The sequence below is a fragment of the Sturnus vulgaris genome, chromosome 4 (assembly GCF_052056855.1).
Source record: "Sturnus vulgaris isolate bStuVul1 chromosome 4, bStuVul1.hap1, whole genome shotgun sequence".
Lineage (NCBI taxonomy): Eukaryota > Metazoa > Chordata > Aves > Passeriformes > Sturnidae > Sturnus > Sturnus vulgaris.
The window spans coordinates 1,689,207-1,712,119 of NC_142246.1; the positions used below are offsets into that span (position 1 = coordinate 1,689,207).

A 22,913-nucleotide genomic window follows, 5' to 3' on the forward strand; every position below is an offset into this window, starting at 1 on the left:
AATTCTGAAAAAATTCCGAAAAAATTATCCGAAAAAAAATTATTCCGAAAAAATTCCGAAAAAAAATTAAAAATCTAAAAAACCCCTAAAATAAAAAAAATCCTAAAAATTCCAAAAATATAAAAAATAAAGCCAAAAAAATTTTTTAAAATCCAAAAAACCCCCCAGAAATTCAAAAGAAATTCCAAAAAATAAAAAAAACTCCAAAAAATTTCCAAAAAAACCCCAAGAATAAAAAAAAAACCTCCAAAAAATTAAAAAATAAATTTAAAACTCCCCCCAAAAATTTAAAAAAACTCCAAAAAATCCAAATACCCCCCCAAAAAATTAAAAAAAAATTAAAAAAAAAATCCTTAAATTCTCATTTTTTCCCTTTCCTTGCTGCAGAAAACGAGGCCAAATTCTGATTTTTTAATTTTTCTTTTCCATTGGGAATTTCCCTGATCTCACTGACATTCATCCATCAGGAAGGTTCAGGCTTGGGTGAAAAAAAAAAACAAAATTTCAGGAAAAAAAATCCTGGATGTTATCCAGGAAAATTCCCCAAATTCCCAGAGTGGATTTTCCCTGATTTTCCCCTAATTTTCCATTTTCCCTGATTTTTCCCTGATCTTCCCATTATTTTCCATTATTTTTGCCTTATTTTTGTCCAGATTTCTCCCTGATTTTCCCCTAAATTTTTCCCTTATTTCCCCCTGATTTTTCTATAATTTTCCCCTGATTTTTCCCCATTTTTTTCCCTGATTTACCTCCGATTTTTCCATAATTTTCCTGTTTTTCCCCTGTTTTTCCCCTGATTTTTTCCATCATTTTTCCCTGATTTTCCCCTGTTTTTTCCCCTGTTTTTTCCCTGTTTTTTCCCTGTTTTTCCCTGTTTTTCCCTGATTTTTCCCTGATTTCCCCCTGTTTTTCCCACTGATTTTTCCCCAATTTTTCCTCTGATTTTCCTCTGATCTTCCCAGATTTCTCCATAATTTTTCCCTGATTTTTCCCATTTTCCCCCTGTTTTTCCCTTCATTTTCCCCTAATTTTTTCCATCATTTCCCCCTGATTTTTCCCTGATTTTCCCATCATTTTCCCTGTTTTCCCCCTGATTTTTCCCGGATTTTTCCATGATTTTCCCCCCAATTTTTCCATAATTTTTCCTTGATTTTCCCCTGTTTTTTCCCTGATTTTCCCGGATTTTTCCCCTGATTTTCCCCCCAATTTTTCCATAATTTTTCCTTGATTTTCCCCTGTTTTTTCCCTGATTTTCCCGGATTTTTCCCCTGATTTTTCCCCTGTTTTTTCCCTGATTTTCCCGGATCTTTCCCCTGATTTTTCCCTGTTTTTCCCCCGATTTTTCCATAATTTTTCCCTGTTTTTCCCATCATGTTTCCATCCTTTCCCCCTTATTTTCCCCTGATTTTTCCCGTTTCTCCCCTCATTTCCCCGATTTTTCCCTATTTTTTTCCTGTTTTTTTCCCCTGTTTTCCCCCTGATTTCTCCCTGGTTTTCCCCTAGTTTTCCATAATTTTCCCCATTTTTTCCCCCATTTTTTCCCCCATTTTTTCCCCATTTTTTCCCCATTTTCCCCAAATTTTCCAATTATTTTTCCCCTTTTTCCCCCTAATTTTCCCATTATTTTCCCCTGATTTTCCCTTGATTTTCCCCTAATTTTTTCCCTAATTTTCCACTTATTTTTCCCTGTTCCCCCCTAATTTTCCCATTGTTTTTCCCTCTTTCCCCCCTAATTTTCCCATTATTTTTCCCCTCTTTCCCCCTAATTTCCCCATAATTTTTCCCTGTTTCCCCCTAATTTTCCCATTATTTTTCCCTGATTTTCCTCTAATTTTTTTCCTGATTTTCCCATTATTTTTCTCTGTTTTCCCCCTAATTTTCCTATTATTTTTCCCTCTTTCCCCCCTAATTTTCCCATTATTTTCCCCTGATTTTCCCCCGATTTTTTCTCTGTTTTTCCATATTTTTTCCCCTGTTCCCCCCTAATTTTCCCATAATTTTCCCCCGATTTTCCCCTAATTTTTCCCCCAATTTTCCCATTATTTTTCCCGTTTTCCCCCTAATTTTCCCATTATTTTCCCCTGATTTTCCCCTTTTTCTGTTTTTCCTTATTTTTTCCCCTCTTCTCCCCTAATTTTCCCATTATTTTTCCCTGCTTCCCCCCAATTTTCCCATTATTTTTCCCTCATTCCCCCTAATTTTCCCATTATTTTTCCCTGTTTTCCCCCCTAATTTTCCCTGCAATTTTCCCCTAATTTTTTCCCTAATTTTCCCATTATTTTTCCCTCTTTCCCCCCAATTTTCCCATTATTTTTCCCTCATTCCCCCTAATTTTCCAACTTTTTTCCCCTCTTTCCCCCTAAGTTTCCCATTATTTTTTTCACCTCTTTCCCCTTAATTTTCCCATTATTTTTCCTTGATTCCCCCCGATTTTCCCCTATTTTTTTCCCTGATTTTCCCATTATTTTTCCCTATTTTCCCATAATTTTTCCTTGATTTTCCCCCGATTTTCCCCTAATTTTTTCCCTGATTTTCCCATTATTTTTCTCTGTTTTCCCCCTAATTTTCCCATTATTTTCCCCTGTTTTCCCCTTCATTTTCCCAATATTTTCCCATTATTTTCCCAGACAGGAAAGCAGCTCTCGAGGCCGTCATGAGGACCCTGGGGCCGGGATTTTTGGCCGAGTTCAGGAAACACAAATCCCTGCAGGCGGCTGTGCAGGAATCCCTGAATTCCGGAAAATCCCACGGGAATGGCAAAAAAATTCCCAAAATTCCTAAAAAAGAAGGATCAGCTACAGCAGGACCCAGCTGTGCTCAGGAACCCGAGGGGAAAATCCCAAAAAAAGAGAAGGAAGAGGACGAGGAAACGGGCGGGAAAAATCAACCGGCGACGTCAAACAGGGTAAAAATTGGGGTAATTTTGGGATTGGGGAAAAAATTCCTGGGATTTAGGGAAAAATTCTTGGGAATTTGGGAAAAAATTCCTGGGATTTAGGGAAATATTCTTGGGAATTTGGGAAAGAAATCCTGGGATTTAGGGAAAAAATTCCTGGGATTTAGGGAAAAAATTCTTGGGAATTTCTGGGATTTAGGGGGAAAAATTCCTGGGATTTAGGGAAATATTCTTGGGAATTTGGGAAAGAAATCCTGGGATTTAGGGAAAAAATTCCTGGGATTTAGGGAAAAAATTCTTGGGAATTTCTGGGATTTAGGGGGAAAAATTCCTGGGATTTTAGGAGAGAATTTCTGGGAATTTTTGGGATTTGGGGGGAAAATTCCTGGGAATTTCTGGGATTTGGGAAAAAAGTCCTGGGAATTTCTGGGATTTAGGAAAAAAAATTCCTGAGATTTTAGGAGAGAATTTTTGGGATTTAGGGAAAAAATTTCTGGGATTTGTTGGGAATTTCTGGGATTTGGGGAAAAATTCCTGGGAATTTCTGGGATTTGGGGAAAAAATTTCTGGGATTTGGGAAAAAATTCCTGGAAATTTCTGGCATTTGGGAAAAAATTCCTGGGAATTTAGGAAAAAAATCCTGGGATTTAGGGAAAGAATTTCTGACATTTGGGAAAAAAATTCCTGGGAATTTCTGGGATTTGGGGAAAAATTCCTGGGGATTTCTGGGATTTGGGGGAAAAATTCCTGGGATTTAGGGAAAAATTCCTGCGATTTGGGAAAAAATTCCTGAGAATTTCTGGGATTTGGGAAGGGATTTCTGGGATTTGGGAAAAAAATCCTGGGAATTTCTGGGATTTAGGGAAAAATTCCTGGGAATTTCTGGGATTTGGGGGGAAAAATTCCTGGGAATTTCTGGGATTTGGGGGAAAAATTCCTGGGAATTTTTGGGAATATTTTGGGAATATTTTGGATTTATTTTTGGGAATATTTGGGAATATTTTGGGAATTTTTGGGGCAGTTGCTGAGGGAGGAGGCGCTGAGCTGTGGCACGGTGCTGCAGGGGAATATTTGGGAATATTTTGGGATTTTTTGGGGAATATTCTGGGATGTTTTGGGGCAGTTGCTGAGGGAGGAGGCGCTGAGCTGTGGCACGGTGCTGCAGGGGAATATTTGGGAATATTTTGGGATTTTTTGGGGAATTTTTGGGGCAGTTGCTGAGGGAGGAGGCGCTGAGCTGTGGCACGGTGCTGCAGGGGAATATTTGGGAATATTTTGGGATTTTTTTGGGAATTTTTGGGGCAGTTGCTGAGGGAGGAGGCGCTGAGCTGTGGCACGGTGCTGCAGGGGAATATTTGGGAATATTTTGGGATTTTTTTGGGAATTTTTGGGGCAGTTGCTGAGGGAGGAGGCGCTGAGCTGTGGCACGGTGCTGCAGGGGAATATTTGGGAATATTTTGGGATTTTTTGGGGAATATTCTGGGATGTTTTGGGGCAGTTGCTGAGGGAGGAGGCGCTGAGCTGTGGCACGGTGCTGCAGGGGAATATTTGGGAATATTTTGGGATTTTTTTGGGAATTTTTGGGGCAGTTGCTGAGGGAGGAGGCGCTGAGCTGTGGCACGGTGCTGCAGGGGAATATTTGGGAATATTTTGGGATTTTTTTTGGAATTTTTGGGGCAGTTGCTGAGGGAGGAGGCGCTGAGCTGTGGCACGGTGCTGCAGGGGAATATTTGGGAATATTTTGGGATTTTTTGGGGAATTTTTGGGGCAGTTGCTGAGGGAGGAGGCGCTGAGCTGTGGCACGGTGCTGCAGGGGAATATTTGGGAATATTTTGGGAATATTCTGGGATGTTTTGGGGCAGTTGCTGAGGGAGGAGGCGCTGAGCTGTGGCACGGTGCTGCAGGGGAATATTTGGGAATATTTTGGGATTTTTTTGGGAATTTTTGGGGCAGTTGCTGAGGGAGGAGGCGCTGAGCTGTGGCACGGTGCTGCAGGGGAATATTTTGGGAATATTTTGGGATTTTTTTGGGAATTTTTGGGGCAGTTGCTGAGGGAGGAGGCGCTGAGCTGTGGCACGGTGCTGCAGGGGAATATTTGGGAATATTTTGGGATTTTTTTGGGAATTTTTGGGGCAGTTGCTGAGGGAGGAGGCGCTGAGCTGTGGCACGGTGCTGCAGGGGAATATTTGGGAATATTTTGGGATTTTTTGGGGAATTTTTGGGGCAGTTGCTGAGGGAGGAGGCGCTGAGCTGTGGCACGGTGCTGCAGGGGAATATTTGGGAATATTTTGGGATTTTTTGGGGAATATTCTGGGATGTTTTGGGGCAGTTGCTGAGGGAGGAGGCGCTGAGCTGTGGCACGGTGCTGCAGGGGAATATTTGGGAATATTTTGGGAATATTCTGGGATGTTTTGGGGCAGTTGCTGAGGGAGGAGGCGCTGAGCTGTGGCACGGTGCTGCAGGGGAATATTTGGGAATATTTTGGGAATATTCTGGGATGTTTTGGGGCAGTTGCTGAGGGAGGAGGCGCTGAGCTGTGGCACGGTGCTGCGCGTGTCGGAGCTGCCCAGCCACGGCTTCAGCGACCGCGACATCCGAGAGCTCGTGCAGCCCTTCGGGACCGTGAGCGACCTCATCGTGCTGCGCTCCAGGAATGAGGTGAGCCGGGGAAAAAAACGGGATAAAAATGGGGGAAAACGGGGGAAAAAATGGGGGGAAAAAATGGGGGGGAAATGGTGAAATAAGCGGGAAAAAAACGGGGAAAAAAACGGGGAAAAAGGGAAAAAAAACGGGGGGAAAAAAGGGAAAAAATGGGGAAAAAAACAGGAAAATTGGGGGAAAATGGGGGAAAAATGGTGAAATAACCGGAAAAAAACAGGGAAAAGGGGAAAAAAAATGGGGGGGGAAAAGGGAAAAAAATGGGGGGGAAAAAAGGGAAAAAATGGGGAAAAAAACAGGAAAAAAGTGGGGAAAATAGGGAAAAATGGGAAAAAAAAAACAGGAAAAAAATGGGGGAAAATAGGGAAAAATGGGAAAAAAGGGAAAGAAATGGGGGGAAAAAGGGGAAAAAAGGAAAAGAAACAGGGAAAAAAATGGGAAAGAAACGGGAAAAAGGGGATGTGGGACATCAGGGAGCTCGTGCAGCCCTTTGGGACCATGAGTGACCTCAGCGTGCTGCACTCCAGGAATGAGGTGAGAGGGGGGGAAATGGGGAAAAAATGGTGAAATAACCAGAAAAAAACGGGAAAAAAAACGGGAAAAAAGGGGAGGAAATGGGGGGGGAAGGGAAAAAAGGGAAAGAAATGGGGGAAAAAAAAGAGGAAAAAAATGGGGGAAAAAACGGGGAAAAAAACAGGAAAAACAGGGAAAAAAACAGAAAGAAACGGGAAAAAAAATGGGGAAAAAACTGGGAAAAAAAGAGGGGAAAATGGGAAAAGAAACAGGAAAAAACAGGAAAAGTGGAAAGATGGGAAAACATACAGGGAAGAAATGGGGGGAAAGGGGAAAAACGGGGGAAAAGAGGGGGAAAACGGGAAAGAAACAGGAAAAACCAGGAAAAACGGGAAAAAGGGGAAAAAATGGGAAATAAATGGGAAAAAACGGGGGGGGGAAAGGAAAAAACAGGGAAAAAAAACCAGAAAAAAACCCCAGGAATAAACGGGGGGAACGGGGGAAAAAAACCGGGAATGTGGGATCTGCTGGAATTCCCAAAAATCCCAGCCTGGAATGAGGAATTCACAATTCCCACTCAGAATTTGGGGATTTTATGGATGGGGAATTTTCCGAGAACTTTTTTCCGCCTTTTTTTTGCCTTTTTTTCTCCTTTTTTTTTCTTTTTCCCAGTTTTTCCCCTTTTTTTATTTTCCCCTTTTCCCCTTTTTTCTTTTCTCCCTTTCCCCCTTTTTTCCTTCCTTTTCCCTTCCTCCCCTTCCCTTTTCCTTTTTCCCCCCTTTTTTCCCCCCTTTTCCTTTTTTTCTCCCTTTTCCTTTTCCCGTTTTTCCCCTTTTCTTTTTCCTCTTTTCCTTCTTTATCCTTTTTCCCCTTTTCCTTCTTTTTCCCTTTTCCTTCTTTTTCCCTTTTTCCTTCTCTTCTCCCTTTTCCTTCTTTTTTCCTCTTTTCCTTTTCCTTCTTTTCCCTTTTCCCCCTTTTCCCCTTTTCCTTCTTTTCCCCTTTTCCTTCCCTTTCCCCATTTTTTCCTTCTTTCCCCCTTTTCCTTTTCCCTTTTCCCCCTTTTCCTTTTCCTTCTTTTTCCTCTGTTCCCTTTTCCTTTTCCCCCTTTTCCTTCTTTTTCCTTTTCACCTTTTTTCCCTCTCCTTCTTTTCCCCTTTTTCTCCTTTTTCTTTTCCTTCTTTTCTCCCTTTTCCTTCCCTTTCCCCATTTTTCCCCCTTTTCCTTTTCCCCTTTTCCTCTCCCCATTTTTCCCCATTTCCCCTTTTCCCCTTCCCCCCTTTTTCCTTTTTTCCCTTTTTCCTTCCCTTCTTTCCCCTTTTCCCCTCCCTAAAAACACCCCCGGACCCTCCCAGAACCGGAGCAATGTGAGAATTTTGGGGGAAATTTCAGGAATTTCAGGAATTTTTTGGGAATGTTGGGAATTTCAGGCCTACCTGGAGATGAATTACAAGGAGGCCGTGATGGCCGCCGTGAAGTTTGGGGAGACGGCGCCGCTGGAGCTGAACGGGAAACGCGTCCGGGTCAGCGTGGCCGAGAGGGCTCAGGTGGGGAAAAATGGGGAATTCTGGGAATTTTGGGGGATTTTGGGGGGATTTTGGGGAATTTTGGGGGATTCTGGGAGTAGGGAGTGGGGAATTCTGGGATTGAGGAATTCTGGGAAATGGGGGATTCTGGGAATGGGGAATTGTGGGAAATGGGGAATTCTGGGAATGGGGAGTTGTGGGAATGGGGAATTCTGGGAATGGGGAATGGGGAATTCTGGGGATGGGGAATTCTGGGAAATGGGGAATGCTGGGAATGGGAAATGGGGAATGAAAATGGGAAATGGGGAATTCTGGGAGTGGGGAATGGGGAATTCTGGGAATAGGAAATGGGGAATTCTGGGAATGGGGAATAATGGGAAATGTGGAATTCTGGGAATTCTGGGGAGTGGGGAATTCTGGAAATGGGGAATGGGGAATTCTGGAAATGGGGATGGGGATGGGGGTGGGAAATGGGGAATGGGGAATTCTGGGAATGGGAAATGGGGATGGGAATGGGAATTCTGAATGAGAAATGGGAATGGGGAATTCTGGGAATGGGAATGGGGATGGGAAAAGTGGAATTCTGGGAGTGGGAAATGGGAATGGGAAATGGGAATTGCAGCTGGGAATTCTGAATGGGAATTGCAGCTGGGAAATGGGAATTCCCAAACAGCAGAGGGAATTCCAACTGGGAATTCCCAATGGGAAATGGGAATTGCAAATTGGGAATTCCCAATCGGATCTGGGAATTCCCAGCAGGAATTGCAGCAGGGAAATGGGAAAATGGAAATAAAAATAAAATGAAATAAAATAAAATTGCATTATTCGACCTCTGCACTTGTTTAATTAACAATGGGCATAATTTGTATTTTATTACTTGTTTAGCGTTAATTAATTAAAATTCGGAGTGACTTTTATAACTATTATCAATCATTAATAAATCTCAATTAAAAATTTGCTTTATTCATTATTAGGTCTCTATAATTATTTCATTAACAACAGCAAAAATTCATATTTAATTAATTAAAGTTCAGAGTTATATTGATAATTGTTATCTACTATTAATAATTCCCAGGGGTTTTTAAAATAAATTTGATTTATTTATTAGTAGATCCATACAATTATTTCATTAGCAATGGATAAAATTCAAATTTTGTTACTTAGTAGTAATTAATTAAAATTCAGAATTACATTTATAATTATTATCAATCATTAATAAATCTAAATTTTTAAAAAATAAAGTTGCTTTATTCATTATTAGATCTCTATAATTATTTTATTAGCAACGGATGCAATATTTTATTAGTTATCATTAATTAATTAAAATTGAAGATGACATTTATAATTGTTATCAATTATTAATAATTCCGAATTTTTAAAAAATAAAATTGATTCATTAATTATTTTATTTGTAATTGAGAAAATTAATATTTATTTAATCAAAATTCGGAATTATATTTATAATTATTATTAATTACTGACAAACCCCAATTTTTTCCCCATTCCAGGCGAAGAAAACGGTGAAGAAACGAATCCTGAACCCCAAAAAAACCCCAACCAGCACCAAGTAAGAGCTGCACTCACTAATTAACCCTAATTAACCCTAATTAACCCTAATTAATGCAAATTGGGACCCTCAGGGGCTCAACCCTCGGGGTTCAATAATTACTAATTAAAATTAAATTGAATTTTTTTTTTTTTTTTTAATTTTTCCAGGAAAGTTCTGAGCACCAAGAGCCCCAAAACCCTGACAGGTGAGGCTGAGATTAATTAATTAATAACCGATTAATTCTCTCATTAGTTATTGATTAAATTACTTAAATAATTGGCTTAACGAATTTTCATTTTCTTGGATTAAAAATCCCTGAATTTCCCCCATTCCTGAGATCCTTTTGAGGATTCATTAATTCCAAATTTTGGGGATTAATTAAAATTTTGGGGATTAATTAATTCCAGTTTTGGGGATTAATTAATTCCAATTTGAGGGATTAATTAATTCTAAATTTGGGGATTAATTAATTCCAATTTTGGGATTAATTAATTCCAATTTTGGGATTATTTCCCCTAAAAACCTGAATTTTTCCCTTCAAATCCCCCTTTTTTTTCCCCCCAAAATTCCTCATTTTTTTTCCCCTAATAGTTTCTCCCTGTTCTCTTAAAAAAGTCTTTTAAATTTTTTTTTTAAATTTCTTAAGAATTTTCTTACAAATTTCTTCCCAAAATTCCCCTGGAATTAATTGAAATTTTGGAATTTTTCATCCTAAAACAAAATCCAAATTTCTTCCCCAAAATCCACTTTTTTCCTCTCAAAATTTAATTTTTCCCCCCTAAAATTCTCCTTTTTTTTTTTCCCCAAAAAATTCCCATGGAATTGAATTTTGAGTTTTTTTCCCTAAAAATTTCTCCTTTTCCCCCCAAAAATTCTTTTTTTCCCCTAAAATCTTTCTAAAATCCACATTTTTCACCTAAAAATCCACATTTTTCCCCAAAATTCCCCTGGAATTAATTTAAATGTTGGGATTTTTTTTTACCTAAAAAAAAAAAAATCTGAATTTCTCATTTTTTTTATTTTTAAGGGAAAAAGGAGAAAGTGAAGAAAGCAACGGGAGAGAAGAAAGTGAAGAAAACCTCGAATGTGGGGGGTGAGGGGAAATGGGGAAAAAATGGGAAAATATGGGAAAAAATTGGGAAAAATTTGGGAAAAAAATGGGGAAAATTGGGAAAAATTTGGGAAAAAAATGGGGAAAAAATGGGAATAAAATGGGAAAAAATTGGGAAAATTTGGGGAAAAAAATGGGGAAAATTGGAAAAAATGGGGGGGAAAATTGGGAAAAATTCGGAAAAAATGTGGGAAAAATTGGGGAAAAAATTTGGAAAAACCTGGAAAAAATTGGGAAAAAAAAATGGGGAAAAATTGGGAAAATGGGAAAATTGGGAAGATTTGGGAAAAAATTGGGAAAATGGGGGAAAAATTGGGAAAATGGGGGAAAAATTGGGAAAATGGGGGAAAAATGGGGAGAAATTGGGAAAAAAATGGGGTTAAAAAAATGGGGGGAAATTGGGAAAAATTGGAAAATGGGGGGGAAAATGAGGGAAAATTGGAAAAAATTGGGAAAATTTGGGAAAAAATGGGGGGGAAAATTGGGGAAAATTGGAAAAAAACTTTGAAAAAATGGGGGAAATTGGGAAAAGGGGGAAAATGAGGGAAAATGAGGAAAAAATTGGGAAAATTTAGGAGAAAATGGGGAAAACTGGGAAAAACGGGAAAAAATGGGGGAAAATTGAAAAAAATGGGAATTTTGTGGGGGAAAAGGGAAAAATTTGGGAAAATTGGGAAAAAAGGGAAAGTGAGGGGAAAATGGGGGAAGGAATTGGGAAAAATTGGAAAAATAGGGGGAAATTGGAAAAAATTGGGAAAAATGGGGAAAAAAATGGGAAAAATTTTGGAAAATTGGGAAAAAATGGAAAAAAATGGAAAAAGGGAAAAAAGTGGGAAATGGGGAAAAAATTGAAATAATTGGGAAAAAAATCAGGAAAATGGGAAAAAATCTTGGGGGGAAATGGGAAAAAGGGAAAAAATTGAAAAAACTTGGAAAAATGGGGGGGAAATGGGGAAAAAATTCAGGAAAGTGGGAGAAGAAAATGGAGAAATGGGGAAAAGTGGAAAAATGGGAAAAATTGGGGGAAAAAGTGGAGAAAAATTGAAAAAATGGGGAAAAACCTGGAAAAAATGGGGAAAAAAATTGAAAATAATGTGGGAAAATTGGGGGGGAAAATGGGGGAAAAAGTGGGAAAAGGAAGGGAAAAAAAGTGGATATTTTGTTTTTTTCCTACAGGAAAAGCTGCAGCTGAAGATCCTGGGCTGGAAAATGAGGAATTGGAGCCTGATCCCAAAAATTCTGATCCTAAAAATTCTGATCCCAAAATTCCTGATCCCAAAAATCCCCCAGAGCAGGACGAGGTTGGGAATTCTGGGAAAGACCCCAAGGCTGGGCCAGGTAATTCCTGGAATTTCTGGAATTTTGGGAATTTTTGGGAATTCTGGGAGGGAAAAAAATGAGAGAATGGGGAAAAAAAAACCAAGAAAATGGGAGGAAAATTGGGAAAAATAAGGGGAAAAAAAGGAAGAAGAAATCTGGGAAAATGGGAATTAAAATTTTGGGGAAGTGGGGAAAAAATTTGGGGAATGGGAATAAAAAATTGGGGAAAAGGAAGAATGGGGGGAAAAAATGGGAAAAGGGGGAAAAATGGGAAAAAAGCCCTGGAAAATGGAAAAATAAATCTGGAAAAATAAAGCTTGGAAAAGGGAAAAAATTGGGAAATGGGAATAAAAAAAATTGGGAAAAAAATGGGAGAATGGGGGAAAAAATTGAGGAAAGGGAATTAAAAAATTGGGGGGAAAATGGGAAAAGAAATTGGGAGAATGGGGGGAAAAAATTGGGAAAATGGGAATAAAAAGGTTGGGAAAATGGGGAAAAAAGGGAAAATGGGAAAAAAATGGGAGAAAAAAATGTGGGAAAATGGGAATAAAAAAAGTTGGGAGAATGGGAAAAAATGGGGAAAAAATTGGGAAAAAGCTTAGGAAAAATGGGAAAATAATTGGGAGAATGATAGAAAAAATTTTGGAAAAATGGGAATTAAAAAGTTGGGAAAATGGGGGAAAACTGGGAGAAAATGGGAAAAATAAATCTTGGAAAATTGGGAATAAAAAAACTTGGGAAAAGGGGGAGGAAATGGGAAAAAATTTTGGGAGAATGGGGGAAAATTGGGAAAATGGGAATTAAAAAGTTGGGGAAAAATGGGAAAAGAAATTGGGAGAATGGGGGAAAAAATTGGGAAAAAAAGTTGGAAAAATGGGAAAAAGTCTTGGGGAAAATGGAAAAAAAAACTTGAGAAAGTGGGAAAAAAAATTGAAAAAATGGGAAAATGTTGAGAAAATTGGGAAAGAAAATGGGGAAAAGGGAGAATGAGAAAAATCCTTGGGAAAATGGGAATTTAAAAGTTGGGAAAAAACAGGAAAATGGGAAAATTGGTAAAAAATTTGGGAAAATGCAGGGAGAAATGGGAAAAATGGGAAAAAGGAAAATTGGGAAAAAGGGAAAAAAATGGGAAAATTTTGGGAAAATGGGAATAAAAAAGTTGGGAAAAAAAACCAGGAAAATTGGGGGAAATGGGGAAAAAAGGGGAAAAATTTTGGGGAAAAAATTTGGGAAAATGAGAAAAATGGGAATGAAAAAGTTGGGAAAAACCCCAGGAAAATGGGGGAGAAATTGGGAAAAAGAGGAAAAAAATGGGAAAAAAAATTGGGGAAAATTCAGGGAGAAATGGGGAAAAATGGGAAAATTGGGAAAAAGGGAAAAAATGGGAAAATTTTGGGAAAATGGGAATAAAAATGTGGGGAAAAAAACAGGAAAAAAACGGAAAATTGGGAAAATGGGGGGGAAAAATTTGGGAAAAAATTGGGAATAGAACTTTGGGGAATTTGGGGTGGAAAGGGTTAAATGGGAATTTGGGAATTTTTGGGAATTCCTGAGGTTTGAGCTCCTCCCTTGTCCCCAAATTTCAGAGCCCCCGACCAGAGAGGAACCCACGGAGCCTGCGGGGAAGGTCAGGGGGGATTTGGGGGATTTGGGATTTGGGAATTGGGGGATTTGGGAATTGGGATTTGGGGGATTTTGGGATTTGGGAATTGTTGGAATTTGGGAACTTTGGGGGATTTGAAGATTTGGGAATTGTTGGGATTTGGTGGATTTGGGGAATTTGGGAATTGTTGGAATTTGGGGATTTGAAGATTGGGGATTTGGGAATTGTTGGAATTTGGGGGATTTGGGAATTTGGGGATTTGGGGAATTCTGGGGATTTGGGAATTGTTGGGATTTGGGGAATTTTGGGAATTGTGGGCATTTTTGGGATTGGGGGAATTTTGGGGATTTGAGAATTTGGGGGGATTTGGAGATTTTGGGAATTTTGGAATTGTTGGGATTTGGGGGAATTTGGGAAATTCTGAGGATTTGGGAATTGCTGGAATTTGAGGGATTTGGGGATTGTGGGAATGTGGGAATTTGGGAATTGTTGGAATTTTGGGAATTGTGGGAATTGGGAGAATTAAGGAAATTTGGGAATTGTGGGAATTGGGAGGATTGTGAGGATTTGGGAAACTTGGGAATTTTGGGAATTGGGGGATTTGGGGAATTTGGGGGAATTTTGAGGATTTGGGAATTTTTGGGATTGGGGGAATTCTGGGGATTTTGGAATTTGTGAGGATATGGGAAATTTGAGAATTATAGAAATTCTGGAAATTCCAGATTTTTCTCATCATTCCCAAAAAAATCCCAACCTCCAACCAATCCCACAAATCCCAAAACTCCCATGGGGGTGGGAACAGCGAGATTTGGGATTTGGGATTAAAAGGGGAAAATTCCTAAAAATTCCTTTAAAATTCCAAAAAAATTCCCCAAAAAATTCCCAAAAATTCCTAAAAATTCTTGGAATTCTGTAGGATCCTGAGGAATCCTGTGTGCTCCTCATCTCCAACCTCCCAGAGAAGGGAAATTCCCAACAGGAAATTTCCAAACTCACCAAACCTTTCGGGGCCCTGCGGGATCTGCTCGTCCTCTCTTCCCATAAAAAGGTAAATCCTGGGAATTTTGGGAATTCTGGGGAAAATTTGGGAATTTTGGGGGATTTTTTGGGATATTTAGTGGGGATTTTGGGGGATTTTTTTTAATTTTGGGGGGATTTTTTATGGATTTTTTGGGATTTCTTGATGATTTTTAGTGGAAATGTTTTAAATTTTGTTTTGGTTTTTTGGGGGATTTTTGGGAGGATTTTTGGGGGAATTTTGGGTGATTTTTGTGGTGGTTTTGAGGATTATTGGGGGATTTTTGGGAAGATTTTTTTGAGGAATTTTGGGTGATTTTTGTGGCGGTTTTGAGGATTATTGGGGGATTTTTCAGAGTATTTTTCTGGAATTTTTGGGGGATTTTTAGCATTTTGGGAGCATTTTTGTGACAATCTCTTTGAGTATTTTTTGGGGGAATTTTGGGTGATTTTTGTGGGGGTTTCAGGATTATTGGGGGATTTTGGGGAGGAATTTGGGATGATTTTTGTGGGGGTTTGGGGGGAATTTTTTAGCATTTTTAGGAGCGTTTTTGTGACAATCTTTTGGAGGATTTTTTGAGGAATTTTGGGTGATTTTTATGGGGATTTTGAGGATTATTGGGGGATTTTTGGGAGGATTTTTTGGGGGGAATTTTGGGTGATTTTTATGGGGATTTTGAGGATTGTTGGAGGATTTTTTGGGAAATATTTGGGGGAATTGTTTTTAGGATTTTGAGAGCATTTTGGGGGTGTTTGGTGGGAATTTTTTTGAGGAATTTTGGGTGATTTTTTGGGGAATTTTGGGTGATTTTTGTGGGGGTTTTGAGGATTTTGGGGGGATTTTTGGGGAGGATTTTTTGGCCGAATTTTGGATGATTTTTATGGGGATTTTGAGGATTACTGGGCGATTTTTGGGAGGATTTTTTGAGGAATTTTGGGTGATTTTTGGGAGGATTTTTTGGGGGAATTTTGGATTATTTTTATGGGGGTTTTGAGGATTAATGGGGGATTTTGTGGAGGATTTTTTGGGCAAATTTTGGGTGAATTTTGTGGCGGTTTTGAGAATTACTGGGGGATTTTTGGGAGGATTTTTTTGAGGAATTTTAGATGATTTTTATGGCGATTTTCAGGATTAGTGGGGGATTTTTGGGGTGGTTTTTTTGGGATTTTCTCATGGAATTGTTGGCTTTGGGGCAGGCGTACGTGGAGATGGCGCGGGGCCCCGCCGAGGCCATGGTGAGATTCTACAGCGGCCACAGCGCGGCCACCGACGGCCACGAGCTGAGAGTGGAGCACGAGCCCAGACACACGGACCTCAGGGATGAGGTGGGAATGCCAGGATTAATGGGATTAATGGGATTAATGGGGTTAATGGTATTATTGGGATTATTGGGGTTATTGGGATCATTGGGGTTATTGGGATTTGGGACATGGAGCACGAGCCCAGACGCAGGGACCTCAGGGATGAGGTGGGAATGCCAGGATTAATGGGATTATTGGGATTGAGATTGGGATTGTTGGGGTTATTGGGGTTATTGGGATCATTTGGGTTATTGGGGTTGGGGTCATGGAGCACAAGCCCAGACACAGGGACCTCAGGGATGAGGTGGGAATGTCGGGATCATCAGGATTAATGGGGTTATTTGGATTATTTGGATTGGGATAATTTGGATTATGGGGGTTATTGGGATTGGGGACATGGAACACGAGCCCAGACACAGGGACCTCAGGGATGAGGTGGGATTATTTGGATTAATAGGGTTATTAGGGTAATTGGGATTATTTGGATTATTGGAATTGGGATTGGGATCATTGGGGTTATTGGGATTGGCGACATGGAGCACGAGCCCAGACACAGGGACCTGAGGGATGAGGTGGGAATGTCAGAACTAATGGGATTATTTGGGTTATTGGGATCATTGGGGTTATTGGGATTTGGGACGTGGAGCACGAGCCCAGACACACGGACCTCAGGGATGAGGTGGGAATGCCGGGATTAATGGGATTATTGGGGTTATTTGGGTTATTGGGGTTATTGGGATTGGGATAATTTGGATTATTGGGGTTATTGGGATTGGGGACATGGAACACGAGCCCAGACACAGGGACCTCAGGGATGAGGTGGGAATGTCAGAACTAATGGGATTATTGGGGTTATTGGGATCATTGGGGTTATTGGGATTTGGGATGTGGAGCACGAGCCCAGACACAGGGACCTCAGGGATGAGGTGGGATTATTTGGATTAATAGGGTTATTAGGGTAATTGGGATTATTTGGATTATTGGAATTGGGATTGGGATTATTTGGGTTATTGGGATTGTTGGGGTGATTGGAGTTATTGGGATTGGCGACATGGAGCACGAGCCCAGACACAGGGACCTGAGGGATGAGGTGGGAATGTCAGAACTAATGGGATTATTGGGGTTATTGGGATCATTGGGGTTATTGGGATTGGGGACATGGAGCACGAGCCCAGACGCAGGGACCTGAGGGATGAGGTGGGAATGCTGGGATTAATAGGGTTATTAGTGTAATTGGGATTATTGGAATTGGGATTGGGATTATTGGGGTTATTGGGACTGTTGGGGTGATTGGGGTTATTGGGATTGGGGACATGGAGCACAAACTGGGACACAGAGACCTGAGGGATGAGGTGGGAATGTCGGGGTTATCAGGATTAATGGGATTATTGGGATTATTGGGGTTATTGGGATTGGGGACATGGAGCACAAACTGAGACACTGCAGGATGAGGTGGGAATGTCAGGATTGAGTTTAGGATTGGGATTGGGATTATTGGGGTTATTTGGGTTTATTAGGGTTATTGGGATTGGGGACATGGAGCACAAATTGAGGCACCTCAGGGATGAGGTGGGAATATCAAAACTAATGGAATTATTGGGATTGAGATTGGGATTGTTTGGGTTATTGGGATCATTGGCGTTATTTGGTTTATTGGTGTTAATTATTGGGGTTAATTATTGGGATTGGGGTCATGGAGCACAAACCGAGACACCGTGACCTCAGGGATGAGGTGGGAATATCGGGATTAATGGGATTATTTGGGTGATTGGGATATTGGGAAGATTGGGATTGGGGTTTTGTACAATTAAGGGAATTTGAGGATTTGGGGGGATTTGGGAATTTTGGGAATGCGGGGATTGGGGGATTTTGGGAATGTGGGAACGTGGAAATTGCAGAGTTTGTGGGGATTGGGGAATTTGGGAATTGTGGGGAATTAGGGGAATTGTGGGAATCTGAAAACTGTGGGGAAAATTCCAGAAAAACTTCCCACTTTTCCACTTCAAGCAGGATTTGGGATTTCAATTGAACTTTTCCTGGTGTTTAAAACAAGGGATTTTTCCCACTGGGAATTAATCCTGGGAAATACTTTTTAAAATTTTGATGTGATAAATACTTTATTAATTATATATTAATTATTTATTACTTTTAATTTACTAATTCTCATTAATTAAGCTAAAATCCCATTTTTTTCTCCTTAAAGGAAGCGATTTTCATCACTCTCATCAAAGATTCTGATCCCAAGGTGAGTTTTTCCTCTTAATCCCAGTTTTTTCCTTCATTATCCCAAATTTTTCCTTTTTTTCCCTTTTCTCCCTTCTCCTCTTGCTTTTCTTGTCTTTTTTTCCCAGTTTTCCCCCTTTTCTCTCCATTTTTCCTCTCCCATTTCTCCATCCTTTCACTCATTTTCCCCTTTCTCCTTTTTCCCCTTTTCCCCCTTTCCCCTTAATCCCCCCTTTTCCCCTTTCCCCCTTTTCCCCTTTCTCTTTTCCCCCTTTACCCCTTTCTCTGTTTCCTCCTTCCCCCCCTTTTCCCTTTCTCCTCCCCCTTTTCCCTCTCTCATTTCTCCACCCTTTCCCTCCTTTTCCCCTTTTCCCCTTAATCTCCTTTTCCCCCTTTGTCCCCTTTTTCCTCCTTTTTCTCTTTTTCCCCCTTTCCCCCCTTTTCCTTCTTTTTTCCCTTTCCACCTTTTTTCTCCCTTTTCCCCTTTCTTCCTTTTTCCCCATTTTTTCCTCCTTTTCTCCTTTTTCCCCTTCCACCCCTTCCCCCTTTCCCCCCTTTCCCCCATTTCCCCTTTTCTCCTCTATCCCCTTTTCCCCATTCCCTTTTTCCTCTTTTCCCATTTTCCCCTTTTTCCCCCTTACCCTCCTTTTCCCCTTTCCCTTTTCCCCCTTTGTCCCCTTTTTTCTCCCCCTTTTTCATCCTTTTTCCCCCTTTTCCCCTTTTTCTCCTTTTCCCTTAATCCCCCTTTTTCCCTTTTCACCTTTTTCTCCTTTTCCTCTTTCACTTTTCCCTCTTTATCCCTTTCTCCTTTTTTCCCTTATCCCCCTTTTCCCTGTTTCTTTCCCCCTTCCTCCCCTTTTCCCCTTTTCCCCTTTTCCCTTTCCTCTCCTTTTCCCCCTTTCCCTTTTCTTATTTTCCCCTTTTCCCCTCTATCCCCTTTCCCCCTTTTCCCCCTTCCCACTTTTTCCCCCTTCCCCTCTATTCCCCTTTGCCCTTTTCCCCCTTCTTTTCCCCCTTCTTTTCCCCCTTATTCCCCTTTATTTTCCCCTCTCCTCACGGGGATTTCCCTCTCCAGGTCTCTCCGTGCTCTCTGCGTTCCCAGCTCGTTGTCCTGGGCAACCTCCCGGCCCAGGGCTTCCGGGAGCTGGAGGTGGTTTGTGCCGGGCTGCGCTTCGGCAAAGTGGAGCACTACGCCGTGCTGGCCAACCGACACCGGGTACAGCACTAAATGGGGATTTTATGGGATTTGTTTATAGGGGATTTGTAGGGGAAATTTTGGGATTTTTGTCAGGATTTTTCGGGGAATTTTTAGAGCGATTTTGGGATTTTTCGGCATTTTTTTGGCGGAATTTTTGGGCATTTTTGAGCAGGTTTTTTGGATGGTTTTGAGGGATTTTTGGGAAAGGTTCTTTGGGGATTTTGAAGCTTTTGGAGAGGGGTTTTTGGGGATTTTTTAGGGGATTTTTGGCTGAGGGATTCCGGGAGCTGGAGGTGGTTTGTGCCGGGCTGCGCTTCGGCAAAGTGGAGCACTACGCCGTGCTGGCCAACCGACACCGGGTATGGCACAAACAGGGGTTTTATGGGGCATTTTATGGGATTTTTTAATAGGGGATTTATAGGGGAAATTTTGGGATTTTTTTCAGGATTTTTCGGGGAATTTTTAGAGCGATTTTGAGATTTTTCGGCATTTTTTGGGAGGATTTTTAGAGATTTTTGCAGGATTTTTTGGAAATTTTGGGGGAATTTTTGGCCAAGTTTTGGGAGATTTTACAGGGATTTTGGGGATTTTTCAAAAATTTTGGAGGGAGTTTTTTGGGAATTTTTGGAATTTTGCAGGATCATTTGGAAATTTTGGGGCAGTTTTGGCAAAGTGGAGCACTACGCCGTGCTGGCCAACTGCCACCGGGTACAGCACAAACAGGGCACTTATGGGGCATTTTATGGGATTTTTTTATAGGGGATTTATAGGGGAAATTTGGGGATTTTTTCAGGATTTTTGGGGGAGTTTTGGGGGGAGTTTTGGGATTTTTCGGCATTTTTTGGGGGCATTTTTAGGGATTTTTGCGGGATTTTTTTGGAATTTTTTTTAATTTCTTTGGAAAATTTTTTTTTTTTTTTTTGGAGGCTTTTTGGGAGAATATATAGGATTTTTTTAATTTTCAGAGAATTTTTTAATGAATTTTTGGAGGATTTTTGAAGGATTTTTTGGGGGGGGGGGAAATTTTTTTCTGAATGTTTGAGGGATTTTGAGGAGATTTGGGGGAAATTTTTTATTTCTTCGGGAAATTTTTTTCTGAAATTTTGAGAGATTTTGGAGGGATTTTTAGGGGAATTTTTAGGGCGGGGGTGGGTTTAAATTTTAAATCCAAACCACCACATTTCAAGGCGTCTTTTAACCTTTCCACACCCGTAAATCGACGAGAAACGAACCGACATCTTTCTCAATTTCCTTGACTTTCCAGCACATTCAAAGACATGAAAATAATTTGATTTATTTTGAATTTCCCCCCCCCCCAGGCCATCCTGCAGTTGGACAGTCCCAAATCAGCGCGGTACATGCACAGTTTCCTACAGCAGTACCCCTATTCCATGGGGGAGCACACACTCACCTGCTCCTTGTCCTGCCACACCGACTCTCCTCAGGTAAAAATTCGCGCTTTTTTTCACCATTTAGGGTTGTTTTATTTTTTTTTGAGGAGTGGGAGAATTTTCCTGCAGTGATTTTGGGGTTTTTTTAACTCGAGGGTAAAATTTTTCTCTGAGGGTTGGGATTTTTCCTCTCAGGATTTGGAATTTTTCCCCTCAGGATTTGGAATTTTTTCCATCAGAGTTTGGGATTTTTTTTGCCGTCACAGTTGGGATTTTTCCTCTCTGAGTTTGGGATTTTTTTCTCTTTCAGTTGGCATTTTACTCTCAGAGTTTGGGATTTTCCATCAGTGTTTGGGATTTTTCCCCTCAAGTTTTGGGATTCCTTCTCTCAGGGTTGCGCTTTTTTCAGGATTGGGATTTCTCTCCTCAGGGTTAAAATTTTCCCCTCAGGTTTTCAGATTTTTTCCCCTCAGAGTTTTGGATTTTTCCCTCAGGGGTAAAATTTTTCCCTCAGGTTTGGGAGGTTTTCTTTGAGAGTTTGGAATTTTCCTCTCAGATTTTGAGATTTTTCCCCTCAGGATTTGGAATTTTTTCCATCAGAGTTTGGGAATTTTTTGCCCTCACAGTTGGCATTTTTCTCTCAGAGTTTGGGATTTTCCATCAATGTTTGGGATTTTTCCCCTCAAGCTTTAGGATTCTTCTCTCAGGGTTGGGTTTTTTCAGGATTGGGATTTCTCCCCTCAGGGTTGGGATTTTTTCCCTCACAGTTGGGATTTTTCTCCTCGGGGTTAAAATTTTCCCCTCAGGTTTTCAGATTTTTTTTCCCTCAGGGTTTGAATTTTTTCCCCTCAAAGTTCTGCATTTTTCCCTCAGGGATAAAATTTTTCCATCAGGGTTGGGATTTTTTCTTTGGGAGTTTAGAATTTTCCTCTCAGATTTTGGGATTTTTCCCCTCAGGATTTGGAATTATTTTTCCCCTCAGGATTTGGAATTTTTTTTCCCTCAGATTTTGGGAATTTTCCCCTCAGGATTGGGATTTTTCCCTCAGAGTTTGGGATTTTTCCCCTCAGGATTTGGAATTTTTTTCCCTCAGGGTTTGGTATTTTCCCCTCAGGATTGGGATTTTTCTCTCAGAGTTTGGGATTTTCTCCTCACGCTTGGCATTTTCCCTCAGCATTGGGATTTTTTTCCCTACAGTTGGGATTTTTCCTCTGGGGGTTAAAATTTTCCCCTCAGGTTTTCGCATTTTTTTCCCTCAGGGTTTGAATTTTTTCCCCTCAGAGTTTCAGATTTTTTCATCAGAGATAAAATTTTTCCCTCGGGGTTAGGATTTTTTCTTTGAGATTTTGGGATTTTCCTCTCAGATTTTGGGATTTTTCCCCTCAGGATTTGGATTTTTTTCTCTCAGAGTTTGGGATTTTTCCCTCAGGATTAGGATTTTCCCCTCAGGCTTGACATTTTCCCTCAGCATTGGGATCTTTTTTCCCCTCACAGTTGGGGTTTTTCTCTCCGAGTTTGGAACTTTTTCAGTTGGCATTTTTCTCTCAGAGTTTGGGATTTTTCATCAGTATTTGGGATTTTTCTCCTCAAGTTTTAGGATTTCTCCCCTCAGGGTTGGGATTTTTTCCCTCACAGTTGGGATTTTTCTCCTCAGGGTTAAAATTTTCCCCTCAGGTTTTCGCATTTTTTTCCCTCAGGGTTTGCATTTTTTACCCCTCACAGTTTTGGATTTTTCCCTCAGGGGTAAAATTTTTCCTTCAGGGTTGGGATTTTTTCTTTGAGAGTTTGGAATTTTCCTCTCAGATTTTGGGAATTTTCCCCTCAGGATTTGGATTTTTCTCCCTCAGGGTTTGGGATTTTTCCCCTCAGGATTTGGAAATTTTTTTCCCTCAGGATTTGGGATTTTTCCCCTCAGGATTGGGATTTTCCTCTCAGAGTTTTGGATTTTTCCTTCACGGTTGGGATTTTCCCTCAGGAGTAAAATTCTTCCCTCAGAGTTTGGGATTTTTCTCTCAGATTTTGGAATTTTTCCCCTCAGAGTTTGGGATATTTTTTCCTCTCAGAATTTGAGATTTTTCCCATAGGATTGGGATTTTTTTCCCTCACAGTGTGGGATTTTTCCCCTCAGAATTGGGATTTTTCCCTCACAGTTGGGATTTTTCTCTCCAAGTTTGGAATTTTTCTCTCAGGGTTTGGGATTTTTCTTCCCTCAGGGTTTTGCGTTTTTTCTCTCAAGATTTGGGGGTTTTTTTCCCCTGACAGTTTCGGTCAGACTTTGGGATTTTCTCCTCAGGGTTGCAATTTTTCCCTCAGGATTGGGATTTTTCCCTCAGGATTTGGGATTTTTCCTTCATTTTTGGGATTTTCCCTCAGGTCTAAAATTTTTCCATCAGGGCTGGGATTTTTCTCTGAGAGTTTGGGATTTTCCTCTCAAATTTTCTGATTTTTCCCCTCAGGATTTGGATATTTTTTTTTTCCCCTCACAGGATATTTTCCCCATCAGAGTTGGGATTTTTTTCTCCCCCCTCACAGTTGGGATTTTCCCTCTGGATTGAGATTTTCCCTCAGTGTTTGGGATTTTTTCTCTCATATTTTGGGATTTTTCACCT

General features: G+C 40.5%; 1 protein-coding gene across 1 annotated transcript in view; it reads left to right on the plus strand.

Moving 5' to 3' along the window:
- The window catches only part of ZNF638 (zinc finger protein 638), a 49,342-nt gene that overhangs the window by 18,651 nt on the left and 7,778 nt on the right, over positions 1-22,913 (plus strand). Inside the window, exons 6-18 of the mRNA XM_088162896.1 lie at positions 2,628-2,905; positions 5,408-5,554; positions 7,495-7,611; positions 9,099-9,157; positions 9,307-9,344; positions 10,167-10,232; positions 11,427-11,588; positions 13,157-13,197; positions 14,090-14,221; positions 15,388-15,516; positions 17,696-17,737; positions 18,791-18,931; positions 20,233-20,358. Of these exons, the coding sequence (XP_088019022.1) occupies positions 2,628-2,905; positions 5,408-5,554; positions 7,495-7,611; positions 9,099-9,157; positions 9,307-9,344; positions 10,167-10,232; positions 11,427-11,588; positions 13,157-13,197; positions 14,090-14,221; positions 15,388-15,516; positions 17,696-17,737; positions 18,791-18,931; positions 20,233-20,358 (1,478 nt within the window). The remainder of the gene's footprint in view (positions 1-2,627; positions 2,906-5,407; positions 5,555-7,494; positions 7,612-9,098; positions 9,158-9,306; positions 9,345-10,166; positions 10,233-11,426; positions 11,589-13,156; positions 13,198-14,089; positions 14,222-15,387; positions 15,517-17,695; positions 17,738-18,790; positions 18,932-20,232; positions 20,359-22,913) is intronic.